The 20,027-nt window shown below is 36.2% G+C and overlaps 1 protein-coding gene across 1 annotated transcript in view; it reads left to right on the forward strand.

Annotated features, from left to right (window-relative positions):
- The first annotated feature begins 10,180 nt into the window (after positions 1 to 10,180).
- Positions 10,181 to 20,027, forward strand: part of kremen1 (kringle containing transmembrane protein 1) — a 53,265-nt gene continuing 43,418 nt past the window's right edge. The window contains exon 1 of the mRNA XM_088617959.1: positions 10,181 to 10,579. Coding sequence (XP_088474085.1) covers positions 10,513 to 10,579 — 67 coding nt within the window. The 5' untranslated portion in view covers positions 10,181 to 10,512. The remainder of the gene's footprint in view (positions 10,580 to 20,027) is intronic.

The following is a 20,027-nucleotide window of genomic DNA, read 5'->3' on the forward strand; positions in this document are numbered from 1 at the left end:
CAGATGTGCTCATGTGTCTCCCACTGTGTGAAAAGTGTAAATCCATATCTGTCACACCATCCTTCTTCGAGAGCCAGGAATCTCTGGAATTTAATTTTAAGGTTGTGAATAATTACCCCCAGACAATTATTCCAAAAGCAGATGAACTGCTACATGAAACTGCAACTGTAAATTATGTGTCAAGGACAACTTACCATTGTTCTTGTTCTTTAACAGTATGGTTACAAATGCATTTCCCAGATGTATTCATTTAAACACCAGTTTAAATACATTAAATGTATTCGTAAAATATAATGGTTTGGCTTCATGAAATTAAAAAAAAATCTCAGTATACAATAAAGAAAGGTTTAAATCAATATCCGTGTGTCAGATGATTTCCATAATGAAAATTTAGGACATACTGAACTGTATGGTTATTGTTTGTTAAATATTGCTTTTAACTCTGCTGTGAGTCAGTAGACAACCATGACACCTTAATGTAATGATTTTTTTTCGGGTTCCTTTATCCTTGATCTTGTAAGATAGCTCACTACTGCTGTTGCATACTTTACCTCTGTAATGTTCTTGTGAAACTTTGCTTTTTGTTTTGCATACTTTTTGAATTTATCATCTGCCTTATTTTACCAACAATCTCTTTAAATGCTGCCTGCAACAGTTAATAGTTATCAAGCCTGTTTTTCAAAGTGATTTACCCACACATATCCACTGATTCATGTTGATAGCAAAGTGCTGTTATTAGCACATCGAGTGCACTTAAGTGCTTTTAAAAGCTGTTGGGGATTGTAAAGAAGTGTTCCAAAAAGGGCTGGTCTCATCAAATCAATCCACAATACATCTTCTTTAGAAGAAGACTTTGTTCCTTTAATTACTTATAATGCACTCTGGCTTTGAACTAGCTGTAATAGAGTCCTGAATCATGATGGTATTGCCCATCATTTTTGTAAAAAAGAACATTAACTGCAGGCCAAGTAAATTCTTTGTTACATTCTGGTTACTAGACTTCCATATAGCGCAGTACAAAGTAAATTTTACCCAATGCACAAATTATGTACCTACAAAATCTGTAACAATGTTTATTCAACGAAGAAGAAACGTTTTAGGTTTTGGAAAAAAATTCTTCCATTAGTCACATTAATGTACAAACTGAGAAATAATCATGACTTCCAACCATGATGCACAAATATAGATTAAAAATACTATAATCTAACACATAATTATATCTTTGGCAGTTAAACTGTGACCATTTCAATCTGTGATGGAACATTGGCTTCATGAGAATCTGTGCCAGCTCATTCAGAAATATTATATCTGTTCTCTACATGTTTTTGTCTTAAATTACAGTAAAATACCCTACTATTTTTGAAAAAGTAGCAGCTTGTTCTGTCTGTTTTGGGAGTTAAAACTAATTAGCCATTGTCATTCTATTACATTTAGAGGTAGAACAGACATCTAATTCTGTTTTGTCCTTAATAGGGCCTGTGAGTGTTATACTGTAAACGTTTACCAATGAAATGGGCATGTATATGTATATATAAAGTACTTTATATACTGTATGCATAGAAGTTCTAGCAGGTAAAGTAGCTGTGTCTGCATGCATAGGCAGCAGAGGAGCAGTTAAAGGTTTATTCCATGCCGATAGGAAAAACAAAAGAGACACAGGGTTTCGGCTGTGGAACCTTCTTCAAGTGACGACAGAAGGCTCCGCAATTGAAACTTTACAGTATGTCTCTTTAATGTTATGGTGTATATTTAAGAGCACATAGTATCTACTGTAAGTGTTATGGGAATTAATATTGATCAAATATGAATATTATTGAACTATTATCAAGTGTACACAAAACATAAAATAGTAATGTGGTTATTTGAAAAATACAAATATTGGCATCATATTGTCAACGAAAGCAAAAATTGAACTGACCTAATAAACAATTAATAAACAGATGCATACCTGTTTAGATTAATTTGTTCATATTAATTAATTAAATAAAAATTGTTACAGGAAAAATCGTTCTATTGCTCCCAGACGGAGTGGTGTCTGAATGCTCTTCTGTGGTCCATGATTGTTTATGTATTCTTCTAACTGTAATTCCACTGTCCCAGTATACAGTATTTTGTACTGGTAATTTGAGAGAAATTTACATTGACTTGGTGTGACTCGTTAAAATTCAGTTTAATTAATATTCTATAACTCCCAAGTGTTTTCCTGCTTCGTTCTTACAGTGGTATACAGTAGGTCCCCTGTTTGACAGAAAACAAAAATGTCCAAAATATTTCAACAAAATCTACTGTATACACTTTTTTTAACTGTGTTCCAAGTCCTAATGTTTTTGATGTGCATTTAAAAAAGAATTAAGAGATACAGGAACATGAAATTATGTCTGCCCTGAGAAAGATCTAATCTTCTTTCATCACAATGTCCTCATTAGACCCCCTTGCTAAAGCCTTCAACTTGTCTACTTATTGAAAAGGCTGTGAAAGCCCAAGACGTTAAAGTGGACTGAGTTTGTTTACTGCAGGCTATGAACACACTAAAGCTGATGGCTTTACAGTAGAATGAGTGGTGCAGATAATTCACCTCCAGGAACCAGAAGATTTTTTAAACCACAGATGAGGGCAATTTTCTGATAAGTATGATGGACTTCATTCATTTTTTGAAGCATATTGTGACTCTGTGTATTCCAACTGATAAGTATTTTTTTGCCAACTTGCTTTGACCATGTAATATATTTTGTGGGAGTTCATCATCATCACAGTTCATTAGAAATGAAATTCAAAAATGTGGTGCTGCCTAGAGCCACAGTAGTGGTGCCTGCTCCTGAAACTTAACTGTGAGGCTTTGACTGTGAAGGATGAGTCATGCATTCAGGGTATAGTCTGTTCAAGCCCTAGTCATGCTGCCTCAGAGTCTATGGGAGCAATAAAATAGTACTAATGTTCCCATAGGTAAGAGAGGAAGAATGGGCTGGAACTGATTCATCGCATGCAAATTAACACTAACCTTGGGCTCAGAGTTTTACATTATCTACTGGTGAAAACAGGACCCAGCTAGACAATCTGTTCACTGGTCTACCTTCATCCGTGTGTGTGTATATTTAAACAAACATCTTTTCTAAACTGCAGAGGAAGATAAACTAATAGAAGAAACACATCAGGCAGTTTGGGAAGGGAAGGACAGAATGTCAATGAAGTAAAACTAGCATTTCCTTGCAGCTTAATTTTATTTTAATTAAAGCATGGCCCCTAAATTGCAGTACTGTTGATTGGGCCAGCAAAATTAAATTAAATAATTAGGAGCTGGTTCTAACAGTTATCTATGGTTTTTTTTCTTCATTTATATGGTACAATAAACATGTTTCAAACGGTGATTGATGTACCAGTGCTGCAGCTAAAGTCATACCCATAACATTAAGAAATCCTTTGTTTCTATAGACTATCACGTGAACTCAGGTCTTCAGAAAAAAAAGATTGCACTTACTTGTTTTAGGGGCACATCAGAAAAAGAAATGAGAGTAAAGCCTGCTTGCTGGCTCTTTGATTGCTTCTGCAAGCTTCAAATAAATAAGTGCAAACGAATTGCCTTTGGCATCCAGAACTATTATTATAAGGAGCAGCTCCTATAAACTTGTAGTGTTGCCAGGGCCACCTAGGCGATCATTACCTGTGTATCTGTGTGAATGTGATGGAGATATTCAGGATGTATTTCAGGAGAACATATACAATGTTACTTACTATAACAACAAACAGACAGAGCCCAATTCAAAGAGTATGTTAAGACACAACCTTTGAACTGTAGAATGAATTTCCAGAACTGACATCTAGTATTGAACATGCCCTGGCAGGTTTATTTCTATAACTGCTGTGCAGAAAGTGTACATTGCACCGGATTTCAAGTTTTAACATCTGTAGATTTCGCCTTTAATGACACATTTGGTATATTTCACAATATTTGGGCTATAACGCGGTTACTTCGTTTGCATTAATGACCAGACTCAAAGTCAATTCATTTCACAGTACTTTGATCAGAAATTGGACACTGAATCCTTGTGAGTCTGGTGGCTCATGTCTAGATCCGCAAGCTACTGTATAGTATGACCGTAAAGTAAACAAGTGGGGGAAAAAAGCAACAACAAAAGAATACAGCAAAACAATTGGAACCAAAGGAACAAGTAAAGGTTTATTCCATGCTGAAAAGAGAAGAAAAGAAACACAACATTTGGCAGTGGAGCCTTCTTCGGGACAGGCTCCACAGCCAAAAAGTTGTTTCTTTTCTTCTCTTTTCAACATGGAATTAACCTTTTCTTGTTCCCTTGCACTTACTTGAACTAATTGGAATCAATGCTCATATTGTAAAGCATAAATAAGTAACATTAATCGAATATAAACTGTCCGTAGGAGGTTTGAAATATACATCATGTTACATAAGAGCATTTGCTGAGAACTGATTGTTACAAGCTTTGGCAGTGCATTGTGATAACATTTTAAAAGAACATATTTTGCCCCCCCTGCTTCTATACTTTAAAATACTGGCAATAACCAAACTTTGTGTCAGCTACTTATATTTTTCCTGGTGTTTCTGACACATATAGTTATATTTAAGGCTTCAATATATACACCCATTCTTACTCTTCACCGAAAATGAGATTCCATCTGTTCACAGCGGGCTAAACACACAAAAATCTTGAAAAGTTAGCAAAACACATTCTATGAAAAATGCAATAACGGCTTGCAGCAAGGACATGTGACAAATTGCCACCTGGATATTTTTTTTTTAAGTGGTACATGGAATCCAAATCGATTAAGGGCAGCCTTTGAGGAATCATCCTGTACTTGTTTGTCTTTGTTGAATAACTGCCACTTCTTTCCTTTCCATTACTATCAAAAGACTATTTGAATTGTAAGGTTAAATCAGCTTCATTAACTTTATTATTAAAAGCCAGTTTGGGGGAAATCATTTCATTATATTAATTTCAATTGAATTCGATTTTGTTTATAGACTATTTTATTTAAATATTTCTAGGAAATGTTATATTTTTGTAAAGACATCATAGAATGACATCAGCAGGGCAAAGCACCGAATAAAATTGTTAGCATTTGTTGAAGAATTATCCTTGGGCTGAATGGTATTAAGGTCAGTAGTCCTGCTGCCTCACAGCTCAAGGGTTCAGGGCTCAATTTAAGCCTTGGCTATCTGTCTGTAAAGACATGGGATGTTCTCCATTTTTAGCCAGGTGTTTTCCGATTTCCACCTACTGTTACACCCAAACCCACAAAGAGTAGGATTGATTGGCTATTCTAAACTGCCCTGCTCTTCATGGTACTACTGTATGATGGATGGGCTTAATAGTGAGAGGAGTCATGTACTGTCAGGTTTGCCTTCAAATCTGTGCTCCCATGATAATTGCCAAGACTTTCGCTAGGATAAAGGTTGGAAGGTTGAAAGGCACTTCCTTCAGACTGCGATTTTTATGCTGTGCAGTGCAGAAGAGCAATGCTTTTTAACAAAGTGCATTCATAACCTGATGTGTGTTTTTTTTCCTGTTCCTTGTGCATCCTTGGGGGAAACATTATCCATTCCCACAATTATTTACCAACAACAAAAGATAAGAGTTGTGTAACAATGAGCAATAAGATTTTATACTTTATTACCTGACCTGACAAAAGGATCTGGAAAACACAGAAAAGAATGTAGCTGTGTTGACCTTCTGCTCCAGTGACTTGTGAGTTCATATCAACTCATTGCCAATCAGATTTGACAATAAGGCTTACAGAGACCAGTGGGTATAATCCCAAACAATGCAGCTGTGTATCCCCTAATAACTCTATTTCAGTTCCAGTTTACAAACAAATAAATGTTCATGCCCACATCAAAGAAGGTTCAACAATGTAAAAATAGTTTGACAGTCATTTGTAGGGGGCATCATGATATAATAATTTATAAGACCCCAATGGCTTTACCTCTGGGTCATCAACAGACTTCCAAAAGCAAGCCTTTGGGGTTCACTTGTCTATGGTAGGAGGGATATGTTGCACCTGCCCAAGATGCACAGATGTTTGCAAATTTCAGTCTTTTCCCTCCTTAGTGTTTCTATATTACCTCTTTGCCTAACCTTAAAGTAAAAGGAAGCTGGTTTACAATAAAGATAAATGTAACATTCCAAAGGGTGTCAACATTCACTAATTAGAGACCAGGAGCAATACCAATTTGACTAATCCCAGGGCTAAAGGGTATGATTTATAAATGCAGGTTCAGAGGAGTGAACCTTCCTGGCCAGGAACAAAGAAAGCTTCAGGGAAATTTGACTGAAGTCTCTAAAATTGTGATGAGGGTCAACACAGTCATTTCCTACTCACAACTTCAAATGAATTTAGGCATAGACCAGATCAGACAACATACCTGGAACTGGATGGAAACTGTGTGGGGACAGATTTATGGTGGAAGCTTTTTTTTACATATGAACAGATGTATGAACCAGACTCATGCTGATTCATTGCAAGACGTCAAGAATTAGTATGATTAAATGCCAGGTTTAATAAGACTTGAAACATCAGAAAAGGCCTTTGCTCCTAATGTTGAAATGATTTTGACCTTGTACACAAGGTCAGTGCATCTCATGTTAGCAAATTTTGTTTAATTGAGAAGCACAGCTGTGTCTATCCTGTACCACAAAACCTCACTAATGGAGCATGCACAGTAGTACAGCTTACAATGCTGATACATCATATGAAATTAAGCAGTAATGTTTTGTTACAAAAATAATATTTTCCTGAAATTTAACATTTACTCATGGGTACAAAATGGGGGGAAATAAGTAACATTTGATATTAGATGGCACTAAAGAAATTTCTGTAAAGTATAGCTGAACATCTTGATGAACATCTCTAATCGTGCAGAGGGAATGGCTGCATGGAATTCGAGGTACTGCCAATGTTATTGTTATTGGAACACGAAGACTGAACACCAACATCGTTCCCCACTCCAGAATAATCTGTGAAAACATTTTTCTCATTTTTTTTCAATAAGCAGATAATTGCTTTCTGTTTTTCCTCAAGTCATGCTTCCAATAATCCTTTAGTAAGCGTACATCTCCTGTTATTCCTTTTGACATGTTGCCCTTGAGTAAATGAACAGGGGCAGATCGGACCAGATGGCATGGAGGATATCAAAATAAACACGAAGAAGTGGGTCAAAAAAAGAACGGACCGCATGCGGAGGCAATTAGATACCATTGAAGGTGAAACCTGATTAAGGAACAGCATATTTTTGAAGTGGGTATATAATATTTCTACGGGAAAAGGCCAAGACGCAGTACCATGTAGACTTGGCCGTTTTTAATCTACTGGTCAAACTGCTGCAATTAAATCTGTAGTTTATTACTGAATGTAAATGCAAGTTAAAAGGGTTTCAAAGTCCATAGCACACGAAAGCGTACTAGCAATTTAAGGAAAAAATGCTTAAATGCATAACACAGACGTCAGAGTTACATGAAGAATTGTACCCATGTAGAACACATATAACTGGACAAAGAAAGCCCAGCTGAAAAACAGTTGTCAATGCACAGCAATTCTGCTGGGGCTGGTTAGTGGCCTGGCCATGTTACACAAAAGAGAATTTAGAAAAAGAGAGGTCACACTATAAACGCAATATACCACTGACGCAGACAGGTTCAGACATGTTTGTCAGACAGCTTTATATTCATTTCCTAAGCAAGCATTTTCTCTGTCTCTCTCAAATGTCTGTCTTATCCTTGCACAAATTCAACGAAAAATGGTTATCGTTCTGTGAGATCATGTCAAAAGAATAAAAGATATTCCCTCTAATTTTTCTGTGAAAAACAAAAAGTACGGTACAAATTGTTTGTTGTTGTTTTTAACTATTGTTTCTTGTCCCGTGTTTGTGGTCTGTGAAATGTAACATCAAATTTTGTGCGTCTCCATCTAAGGTTGACCAATAATTATTTTCCAAGACTTTGTATGCTTTCTTAAATATATTATTTATGGAATGAAAGATGATATTGTTTTCTCCTCTAAATGGTTACGTTACATACAGAAATAGCAGTGGGAATATATGGAAAATATTTCATCCCATGTTACTGCAATTTCCTAACACGTTAAATCTCTTTTCTAGTGACAGTTCATGCAGTCATCTGAACCTGAAGTGACAATAAGAAGAAACAAATTTCACCAGACAAAAGCCCCTGGCTATCAGTGTCTCAGACGTCAATGACAATGGAAGTGCTCTCAATTTAAACTCAATTGAATGAATGGATAAATTATGTACAGTAGACAGTGATCTAAGACACTGTATCTTGGTGGCCAATGATGAATCTAGGTAACGTACCCTATAAAATGCCTTTCCATGAAAGCAACTGGATGCGTTTTTTTTCCAACTCTACTAGAAATTCATACTAGTACATACAGAGATGAATTGCTCAGGGTCGTTTTCCATGTAGTGCATTGTAAGGGAGATTAATTTAAAAAAAAGGAAAGCATTTCAGATGCCTTTAATGTTATTCATTTATTTTATATACCAATTATTTTAATACACAAGGACCACTCTCCAAATAATGAGTAGTCTGGGTGGAAATATTCTATTTGTTTTAACGTTTTCTTCTTTTCAGGGTTAAGAGTTGAAACTAACTGCAATAACGATTCTGATCATAATGAACAGATGATGCAAATCTTGATGTGAACACCAACTTTCTTAATTTTTTATTATTTTACTGCTTCTGTGGTTATGGAAAAAACGTATTTCAAGCTCTGCTAAATTCTTCTATTAATCAGCTATATTTAATCTCCACTACTCTACTGATTCCATTTTCATACCCTCAGTTCAATTACACTTGGCTGTAATACAAACAATGTCCGCAAGAGGGATACGTATAGCATACTTGAATGGAATTCATTGAAATTGGTTCAAATAATGCTAATACTGCTAAGATTTGAGCTTTAAAATATAAAGAAATGAAAAGGAAACGATGTCTCATTTCTGTGCCTGAACATATTTCTGAGCATTTCTAAAGCATAAGGGTAGATAACTTGTATACCACTGAGTAATTATTTTTTTATTTGAATTTCACTTCAGTATTACATTATTAATTTAAGTATAATCCTTAAAATCCCATAGACATACGCGTAATTATCTTCTGATCTGAGTATATTTTTTCACGAAAAAAGCTTTGATAGTTCAGCTCATGATGGGATTCTGCCCATCTGAAGCACAATGATAATTGTCCTTCAATTATCCTGTTCTGCAAAGAAGGCTTTGAAATCTGAACACTACAATATCCTCCTTACGAGCAGCCCCTTCAATTGATCACCCTATTCACTTTTCCTCAGGCGCTGAGGCAATTACACGGAAAAGCAATAATTCACCGGTTAAACTTTAAAAAAAAAAACAATAAAATTCAGTGTTGTGAATTCACAAATCCAAGTGTAGATTACATTTAGTGTGATAGATAGGTATGCAATCGAATGGTTTGGGCCATTGGTTTTCCTATTTAGGTCAAGGTCCAGAGTTCTTATGACCCTTAAGACAGTAGGTTCATTAGTAAGCAGCCTGGATAATAAAGGATATGATACATTTTTAATTTGCCTGGGTGTTAGGGTATGAAACAACTACAACAACACATACCTTCAATACATACGGTAGATACGGTAGCTAATTGTATCCGTTTCCCTACCTTCCGAGGTACCTCAATCACTCTACACTAGAATCTCGAAGCGAATTAATTACTTTTCATGCCTTGTTATAAGAGTCCATAGGCATCCCGTTTGCACAATTATTGTATTTTGTGAACAAGGGACTGAATGCTATCAAGTGCAGACAAGCTGCCCAGGGTTGTTTTCAGTGAAAGAAAATGTTTTGGGCTGCTGGGATTAGCTAAATCATACGAGAGTCGCGACTTGGCTTTTTAACAAGAATATAAAAGCAATCCACATATTAAAAAGGGAAGGAAAATCTATTCCTGAATCAATTATAAACATACTATTAAAACGCGATAAAGACACTGGCTCTTTAGGTTATTCAATACGCTTCCATTTAAACATTAACAAACGCGGTCTCAGCGGAAATTCCTGGTTTCCCCAGACTGACAGTCCTTTTTACGGCGATGCTTAAGTTAACTGGTATTTTAGCCATTCGGATACTGCTTGCGCACAAGCACTAAAACTGCAGTTCGCTGTTGACAGCCAGCTCTAACCCGCTGCTAATACCACCAGCCAGCAAACCGCTCGCTCTATGCCCAATCTTGCAGGTTGAAGCTGTGGCCCCGATTTCCTGTCACATGATTAGAAATAGGATCCCTGCTTTCTACTATCTCTTGTCTGTGTGGTTCGGATCTGCCTTGTAGCTGGGGGATCAGACGCGGTCCGGGCTGGCTTTAACTTAAACCATTCGCGACTTGACTTTTCAGATCGGAGACGTGCTGTGTCCGAAACAAGTCACCTGCGACTCTTCCTTTCTCAGACTCCACGAAAGAGCACCTCGTCTGTCCTCTCTTCTCAAGTTGAGCGATGGGATCGTTGACAGTTGCAATCCTTTTGGCTGGATTTCTCCCAACTTCTGCTCAGTTTGAAACGGGTAAGTTTGTAACTTCTTTCCGGACGCTAGCTACCGGGGAGTTTTATTAGCGTGAACGGTCAATTTAATCCTCCGGACTGCAGAGTTAAAATTAAACAAAACAAACTTTTTCAAGCATGCATTATCGTCTTCCTGTTAATTTGTAAATGACAACTGACGTTATTTTGTAACACAATTGTAGCTGAGTGGCGAGAAGTGTCAACATTTATCACGCCTTGGTCTACTATTGTCATATCAAAGCGACGAGTGACTGATGGTCATTTTATTAATATTGAACTTCTACCGCGACCCTCGCTAAGACTGGCAGACTGAAAATGGATTGAGGGGTTGAAACCCGATTAATGTATGCTTAAAGCTAAAATATGCTTGGCTCTTCATTTTCACGTTGAATTAATGCGTAAAATTTTTAATTTTGCTTCTGTTTTGGCGATGGGAGTGTTGTCAAAAGGGGTGACAGAAGCACTTCAAAATGTACTTGTACATCTGATGTGCAGTTCACACACCAACTGAGGCAACTGCAGATGTAAAACACGATACTTTTGTATACTATCTTAAGTGTATACTGTATACTGTCTGAAAATGCTGCTCTTCCATAGTACTGTACAGAGACAAGAGAGGCAGATGTTCTGTAATGATAATTTTCTAAATACTGCAACACTGTTTATTTGGCCTTAAAATTGGAAGGGAGGTGTGTTGGTTTTCATTCCAGGACTACTCCATGTGGTATTCTACAGCAAAATTAAAAACACTTTTTTAATCACGTATTTATAATGTCCAGTCTGCCTTTATTTCCAAATACATTATATTACGATAATAATTAGATGAATGTCATGCGTATGCCAAATAAAATCAGATGTCATTGGAATTTGTACTTGAGTAATTTTAAGAACAAGACACTAGCTAAGTACAGCCCTACTGTAAATTATTGACACCAGACAGGGAAATGAACAAAATTAGTACGTATTCAAACCTTTGATGAGAAACCAGTCGTTCCACACGAACTGACATACGAGAAGTCATCTTCAGTAAACCTATTGTTGAGACGCAAGACACAGAAAGCTCTGCAGGGTATAGCCTTTCCAAATTGCACATATGGAAATGAATTTCTTTTTAAAATGAAGCTTATTTAGAGAAGAAAGAAATTGTTCATTTAAATATTTAATAACGACCACATAAACCAAACTTCTCTTGCTGTAATTTGTGTTGTGTTTCATGTTTAAAAAGCAAATCCTCATGCTATGCTTTTTAATTTTTTGTTTCTTAATTATAGCCTTTGATTCAAATTAGAGGTTTCACCATCTGGGCAGTGCCTAACTGCTGCCATCTGTACCTATGTATTAACAATGTATTTAAAGCTACGGCATTCTGTTTTTTTAATGTTGGGGGAAAAAATCTTAAGCTTCTACAAATTTAGAATGAAACGTTTGTGTTTGTTATTGTCTATTTTCACGTGAATATTTATTTTTATTAAAATTGTTTGTTGCATAATAGAATTGCAGGGAAGCAAGTCATTTTCCTGTTTTGCTTTAGAGCGGAATATTCAAATTTTCTGCAGTACATACAGTAACACAAGCTCACATTGATGACTGTATGTGGATGTTTTAAGTTAGGAAAGAGATACGGTTTCTCACATGGGCCAACATGCAACACAAAGTAAGAAATCTATAGTGTGAAGTGGTATCCAGTTTAGTTCTGACTGAAATTGTGTTTTGCAGTTTTTAAAAGCCTATTGTAAAGTAACGCAAGTGTGCAATAAGTCCACCACATTTTTGTAAGATTTTGCTATTATTTGCTATTAAATTCACGTTCTGTGCTGCCTTTTCTGCTTAAAAATGTGCTGGCAAGTGACTGCATTTGACATCTAAAGCATTACTCTGCCTAACAATTGAAAATTCCATTACTATTCAGCCATTCATAAATGTGCAGTTAAGTTACTTTTTACTGTTTACTGTTTGTATCTAGTAGTTAGAATTAGATTACTAATAAAAAGTGATTCTTTTTTATTGGATTTAGCTTCTCTGCCACATTGATGAAGGCATCCTGTGTTTGGAGAAATGGTTGAATTGAGACTGTCAGATCAATAAAGCCACTAACAACCAAACAAGCTAGATAGGCCAAATGACTTCCTTTTGTCTCTTAGCATTTATTGCGCTCTAAATATTACTTAGTTGAATGTAATCATTAAATTGCTGGTGCGGGACATAATCTAATATGAATTCCTGTCTCTTTTTTTGTATTTTAAAGGCACTTGTAATTGGTAGGTGGATATGAAATTAATTATGTCAACAAGTCTCTTGTAAGATTTGGTGGAACTTGGCAGGGAATTATAATGCCATTTATTTTATTAGTTCTACTGCTCCTTGGTGCTAATATGTTCTTATGTTGTCTATGCTGCAGCAGCCAAGAATTTGGATTTGCCTCCAGATGAAAAATTATAATTGACTCTTTTATTAACCTAAAGGCAAATTAATCACCTAAGTCCCTAAATTCAGGAAATTTAATTTTTTAATTCATTATAACAAATTATTTCTAGTTAATGACTGATCAGGCTGCAACCATGATAAGGGGAGATAAAGCATAGCAATTAAGAGAAATCATGTATTCAGTTATAGTCCTACTGTACATGTCGTGTCTGTTTGTCCAGTGGCCAGGGTGTGCAGAAAATGACTGAATAAAAAGATAAGCTACCGAATGGTAGCATGTTTTTGTTATTGTTCCATGAGAACAATTTGCTTTGGAACCCAGTTCTAGGACTGTCCCATCATTCAGTCCTCATTATTGTCACGGAAGAGAAAGAAGTAATTAAATAATTACAAGTAATCGAGTTAAGTTCAGTTCTGTAATTGAGGACAGTGTTGCTATAACACCACTTCTGGAGAAAGAACTCCATCCTTATTTCATGAGGGTGTCTGTCTAAATTCATTTCAAATTAATGACCAAAATGACATTAATTATTAACAATTAATCACTGAATGGAGAAGAGACTTGACTGACATCTTTAGACTTTTAAAGGCAACAGAGTCAAGTAGGAATTTCAGGTTAAGTTCAGTGAACATAACATGGGTAGCTGAGAACGTGTTAGAGGTAAGTTTGCACTAATACCAGAAAATGCTCTTTGACTGACACAGTGTTGTCAATGCATGGAATGGAGTCCCAGGGCATGTTTTGCAGGTCAAGAAAATAGGAGCTTTCAAGTCAAGACTTGATGCAATGATAGAATAATTTAGTAGAAAAATAGCAATCACAGACTGAGTAGCCCTTTCTCATTGTTAGTTTTTTTCGTACAGTGTTCTTAGGCAAATAAATAACTAAAATACGTTATTCTCATAGTGCTCCACACTAGGCTCATCTTGTTGGAAATAGGAGATTGTGTTGAGGGGTGGGATGTCTTAGTTCTGTTACCAGTCTGTAATGGCAACAAGTGAACTGTGTATTGCCTAATGCACTCCATTAAGTTAGGGAAGCCACAGTATCTGGTATTTTTATCACTGACTCCGCCACAGTGGCAATTTCGTACCAATCAAGTGGCCAGGCAGTCAGCCCAGAGGAATATCACGGCTAAAATTCAACTTTTGAATGAGTGTCTGGAATCAGAAGACACTTATTTGTCATCAGCCCTCATTTCCTACGTGTTTCAGTCAACAGAAGTGTAACATTTGGGAAGAAAAGTTAATGGTGTTTTGGCGTGTCTATTTGTCTGTATTTTGTTTTTTAAAGTTAATCTGATGTTGACTGGTTAAAGAGAGAATTGCTTTTTGAGAACATACAATAGACAGTTGGCAGAGCTCACCTCAAGAAAAAGGCTATTTCCCCACCCAGAAATAGTACCATTGTTTTTTGTTGAATCAGATTCCTAGCAAACTGATCCAGTGGGTTGAAAAACAAGTATGAAAGTATTGGGCGCAATCTTCAAGTAGTAATTTCCAAGATGAATGTCCCAGATTGCAAAGTTCAGGGTTTGTTAAAATGAAGTTACTTATTTTCTTTTGCAGCAGTAACTGCCTAGACATTCAGAGTGGGAGCAGTTGTTTTAGAGAAAGACTTCCTATTCATCTGATTAGAGATGGCTGTAATTTTTGACAAAAGCGGCTTTTGCATTACATTCTCCAGGAAGAAAGTCCCACAAACCAAGTCTTGTAAACCTCTCTGTTCAAAGTGTCCCAGAATGCTCTGACTTTTCTTTTGAAAAATGAGAACCAAAAACAATGACTGTTTATGTATCATGTTTGTACCAAGAGGCCCTATATTTCTCTTTTTTATTGCAGATGCACTCAGCAAATACTTTTCCAGATGTTACTTTTAATTGGTTTAAGCTTGAAGATCTCAAAGATCACAAGAATCCAGCATTTTCTGTAATCAAAGAGCTAAGTCTCCTGAGGTACAAAGAAATTAAAAAATCCCAGCATCTACAATGGGAGCCATAGTTTAACATGCATTCTGACTTTCTAAAGAACTAGAAATGAACAATACTCACTAACACTGTTTTTTCTTGCTTCTTAGAGCAGCTGAGAATATTAAACTCGCTAAGGCTTTAGTTGCATGTCTTTATATTCACTATAGGAAAGTAACAAGGCAGTTTATTGTTCGGCTGATACAATTTTGAGTAAATAACAGAGGAAAGACACACAACCATCACTGACATGTCAGGGAATGCATGTACAGTATTCACGGTGACAAACATTCCAGAAAGAGATTATGAGAAAGTGTTTTTCTTGATCTTGTCAGAGAACTTGTAAGGCACATTTCCTTAATTAAATGGAAAAAAAAAACAATCTTTCTCAATTATGTTGATAATATCTATTCCCTGTTTATTGTCTTAAATATACTTGATACTTGATTAAAATATACTTGAGATTTCTATACATAGCATTAGATTATTGCCTTGGTTCTATTCATGTTGCCAGGAAGAAAATATCACAGCCCACTTTTCTTAGGAAAACGGGCTAAACTGAAATTTTTCACATCAGTTACTTAACAAGAACAAACCAATGCTTATTCACTTGTAAACATGGTCAGTGGCACAATAACATTGTGTTTACAGAGGAATTTCATCATAAACAGACCAAATGCTTCCCAGCAGTCATCACAAGTCATAGCAGCAAAGGCAAGACGCTGCTCTTCAGTGAATCCTTCTTGCTTTTCAGATTATGATTTAAAAAAAACAGCTCAGGAAAAACATCTTCTGAGACACAGTGTGAAGGTTATTGCTCGCAGATCATATTTTTTGCATGACACTTCCAAAGTGCAAGAGTGATTGTTTCATATTTACATGCATCTAATTTAATCCTAACCTCATAAATCTAGACCTAATGCTAGTTCTGTGTATTGCTGATATGAAATTACAGCAAAGCAAGCAAAATCAGACTGTAAGCAGTCTCACGGCTAATGCTAGCACCTAGTCATTCAGCTACTGGTTGCTGCAGATTTTCTGGACTTTGTGTCTGAGCCAAAATGTCAAAGGACGGCTACCTAATTAAATGGACTCTTTTCTTATCTCCAGTGAAAGTCACTTTGAAACTCTCTGTCGAGGGGTGTGAAGAGCGATAAATTTTCTCAACCCGGAGAGATTTTCTCTTTTTGTAAAAGCACATTTAAGACCACGTTTTTTTGGCAGCCTGTCCTCTTTCACTGCTGCGCACCCACTCCAGTGGAATGAACACATTTTGTCAAGTGCATGCGAGAAAATCAGAGCTGACAGTAAAATATGACAAATAATTGTAGCAGGACCAAGATAGCTAGTGGTGCATGCTGTTTGGGAATCCTTAGGTAGTCGTGCTTTCATGCTGAAATGCAGAAGAGCAACTGCTCATTTTGTATTCCTTTTATTTTTGTTATCATAGTGGTTTTTTGGCACCCTTGGTTGTAGACTGTGTTATCTGATGTTGAGTTCACCGTATTCTAATCAGATTTTCAATGCAATGTTAGCATTCAGAATTATGTGTGATTTAATTTGCATTAAATCACTGGTGTGATTTATACCCTTAGATCACAGTGCACTTTAAATGGGAAAATAAATATTAGAATAATATATTACAGTTCTGTAAATAAAAGGATCAAATTAAGAATCTTACATCTTGTAATGACTATCTTTTTTAATGAGTATTTTGTTTTTCTCCTCTGTTGATGGCATATTTTTTACACTAACCTTTGTAAGGACTGTTTTTGTGAAAGAACATATCGGACCTCTTGCCTGAAATTAAGCAGAAGCAAAGCATCTCAGTCACTTTATCATTGATTCTTTTTTTCCTTCCAAGTGTAGTCGCCTATATGATTTAGTGCACACAGATTGTGTGCCTGTACACATCTGTATTCTTAATTGCATATTTGCAGAATTTATTTGCAGAGTACAGACCTACAGCTGGATAAATTAGACAATTGTGAAGGTTGTGCTTCTTGAACTTTTCTCATCATAATCTCACTGTCCACAAATCCCTAAACCTCTTTGAGGTATTAAGACATTCAGATGCTGTTTTTGGTCCTTGTAGTAACCTGTCGGGTCTGCTGAAAATATTAGAAAAAGAATGTCTTTCCTTGTTTTGAAACTTTGGCTTTGTCTAACATTCTATTGTAAACCCTTGGGGAACCTGTCATTTTTAGTGACAAAGTCCCAGAAGAATTGGTAGTTTAGATTTATAGGACCCATACACTGAATCTGCCTTTAGTTATAAGATCTTTCTGTTTTTAATTACAACTCATGCTTGCAAAAGTCCTCCTGCAGAAAGAGTGCAATGAAAACAGAGACATCTTTGTTTTCTGAGACGACAGATCTTTGAAAAATAATTACAGGCCATCTCGCATTAATGTGTGCACGTACAGGCTGAAGATTAAGGGTAAGGATGAAGTAGGTCTTCAGTGACAGCAGGCAAATGCCAGAAGACCACAGAAATTGCAGCTGTTAACATTTTATAGCGCAAAAGGGTCTGAGCCTCATATGTGGCCTTTTTCTCTTTTGTAAAACGGAGCCTTGCAAATGTATGTCTTTCCAGCAGACATGTTTAGTCCTTTGTGTGTGTGTGTGTGTGTGTGTGTGTGTGTGTGTGTGTGTGTGTGTGTGTGTGTGTGTGTGTTTTCCATATTGTTTCTTTGATGGCAAAATTATAATGGGTTACAAATTTAAGATGTTTGTACAAGGGTTTGCCTAGATGTAAACCAGTGAATTGTGAGATGTGCCTGGTGCAGGTTTGGCCAAGGTGGTACCTAATCTTGAGTGTCTTCAGTAACGTGCACCAAGAGACAAGTAGTGTGCTTGGTTTGGGACAATTATTAAGCTTCCGGATGTTTATCCACATCCTGTCCATTACATTGGCTTATTAGTTATGAAGGGGATCAGGGCTGAGATTGAAAGCACAGGATAAGTTCAGTGCTCTTCAGTAAGAAGAAGAAATGAGTAGCTGGACCCTATTAGGCACATGCAAACATGATGTATATTGTACTGTAAGCTGAGAGGCATCAAAATGCTATACATGCTATTGGTTCCAATTCACAATTTGTGTGTATTAGTCTATATTATTATACAGACCTGCACTGTATCCTATACAGTTACTTTGATACTCAGCAAACAGTACTATATTAATTGGGCTTAAGTTGTTTCTGCTTTTATTTCATATATATTATAAAAATAAGGACAGTGGAAGTCTGGCATTTCAGATTTGTGCTGTTGTGCAGCCACTGTGTCTGTGTCAGAGCATTATTACTTTATTATTTACATTATGATTTCTATTTTCTCAGTTTTATTTGATGCCTGTCTCATGACACATTCATTTGCTCTTTGCTGTAGAGCACTGACATGCATCCTGAGCCTTGTGACTGCCTTGCTCTGCCGCAGCCCATATGGAACAAGAATAAATCTTTAATGAAATGCCAAAGTATGTTAACATTGACAAAACAAACATCCATATGGCTCTTGACATAACCGATGACAACATCAATTTTAAATAAAGTGTTAAAGTAAAGAGATCCTCATGAATTCTCTGGGGATACAGTGACTCAGTAGTCTCTTACAAAACTTAATAATACGTTTATATTGGTGCAAGTGCAGTTATGGCTGATGTGCAGGAAAATTAGCATACTGTAGATCACCCAGACGCATGGAGATCTGTTTAATTAGTTACACAGTGCTAAACATGATGAGGTTTTCATGGCTAAATAATTGTACCAAACGCATTTGTATGTTCAAGTGTGTGAACTTCTAAGTGTACGTTTGCATCACTACGCAGCCAAAAAAGCAAGAAAAAAGCTGAAGGGCACTGAATATACATCACATGAGTGCTTGGAAATACTGTACATCTATAGACCAAAGCTTAAAAATTATATTAAATTGAATGCATCTGTATTCAGTTATCTCATATTTCCCTGGTTAATATTTGAATGTAGCCAAAAGGGAACAGCAGATACCTGCAGTACATGAAACATTTTAATTTTTGCTTTATTTAACATATTTTTATGTTTTCAATGTACAGTAATAATGCATTGGGAATATATATATATTGAAGAAGAAAGTCATGCTTTGCGCTTCATAGAGTTTATAATAAGTTTGAAAGTTTGCATGTGTAAAACTAGCAGTTAAACAAAGCTCGGATTAAGATACAAAATTGAGGCACATTGCATACAGTATGTCACTAATGGTGCCATTGTACCAGCCAGGATCAACATAATTGAGATGGGTTATTGGGATTGAGAGACTCAACATTTGTGCAAAGTGCAAGGCATGAAGAGACATCAGTGAAAATATTATCTTAATGTTGTTTGTGGTGGGGGGTATTAAGATACAGGAGAAAGATTACAGAATACTTCAATCAAAAACAGTCAAAGGAGCCATTAAATGTAGGCTCATGTTTATAATAGTTTTGGGGGGATTTTCTGAGGGGATCTGTAATTTGATTTTAATTGTATTCATTTTTTATAAATGTACAAGTCAGTGTAATAGAACAGAACTGCACATCAGCTTAGCAGCTTATTGAATAGAATCATAAAAAAAGATATTGGCATGAATCAAAAGTTGGGCACTTACTCATTACGTTCTCTGTTGTTACAGTTTTATCTCTTGCATAGTGCCTGTTGTACTTTTCTGTGATGTGATTTAAAGCTTTCATATGACAGGTGGTTTTATGTACTGTAGGAAGAGCCATTTTAAGTTTTTTCTCTGTGTATAGTTCAGGCATCAGAGCTACTTTTCTGGCCTTCCCTAACACTTGCCGTTCACCATAACCACAATAGTATTTGCGCTTGAACAAAACGGTGTCTAACCATACCCTATAATAACATTAACAATGTTTTTATTGCTATAATGCTTTTAAAGCCGATTCCAGCTGGACTAGTTTATGCCCAGACTTTCCTGTGGAGTCATCCACTGTCACATAAGTGCCATTTTCTTGTAGTGGATATCATAGACATTTCTGTCCCTACTTTTGGTCTGCTCTTAATCATGGCTTTAATTTGCAGTTTTAAT

The sequence above is a fragment of the Lepisosteus platostomus genome, chromosome 24 (genome assembly GCF_059453375.1).
Source record: "Lepisosteus platostomus isolate fLepPlt1 chromosome 24, fLepPlt1.hap1, whole genome shotgun sequence".
NCBI lineage: Eukaryota > Metazoa > Chordata > Actinopteri > Semionotiformes > Lepisosteidae > Lepisosteus > Lepisosteus platostomus.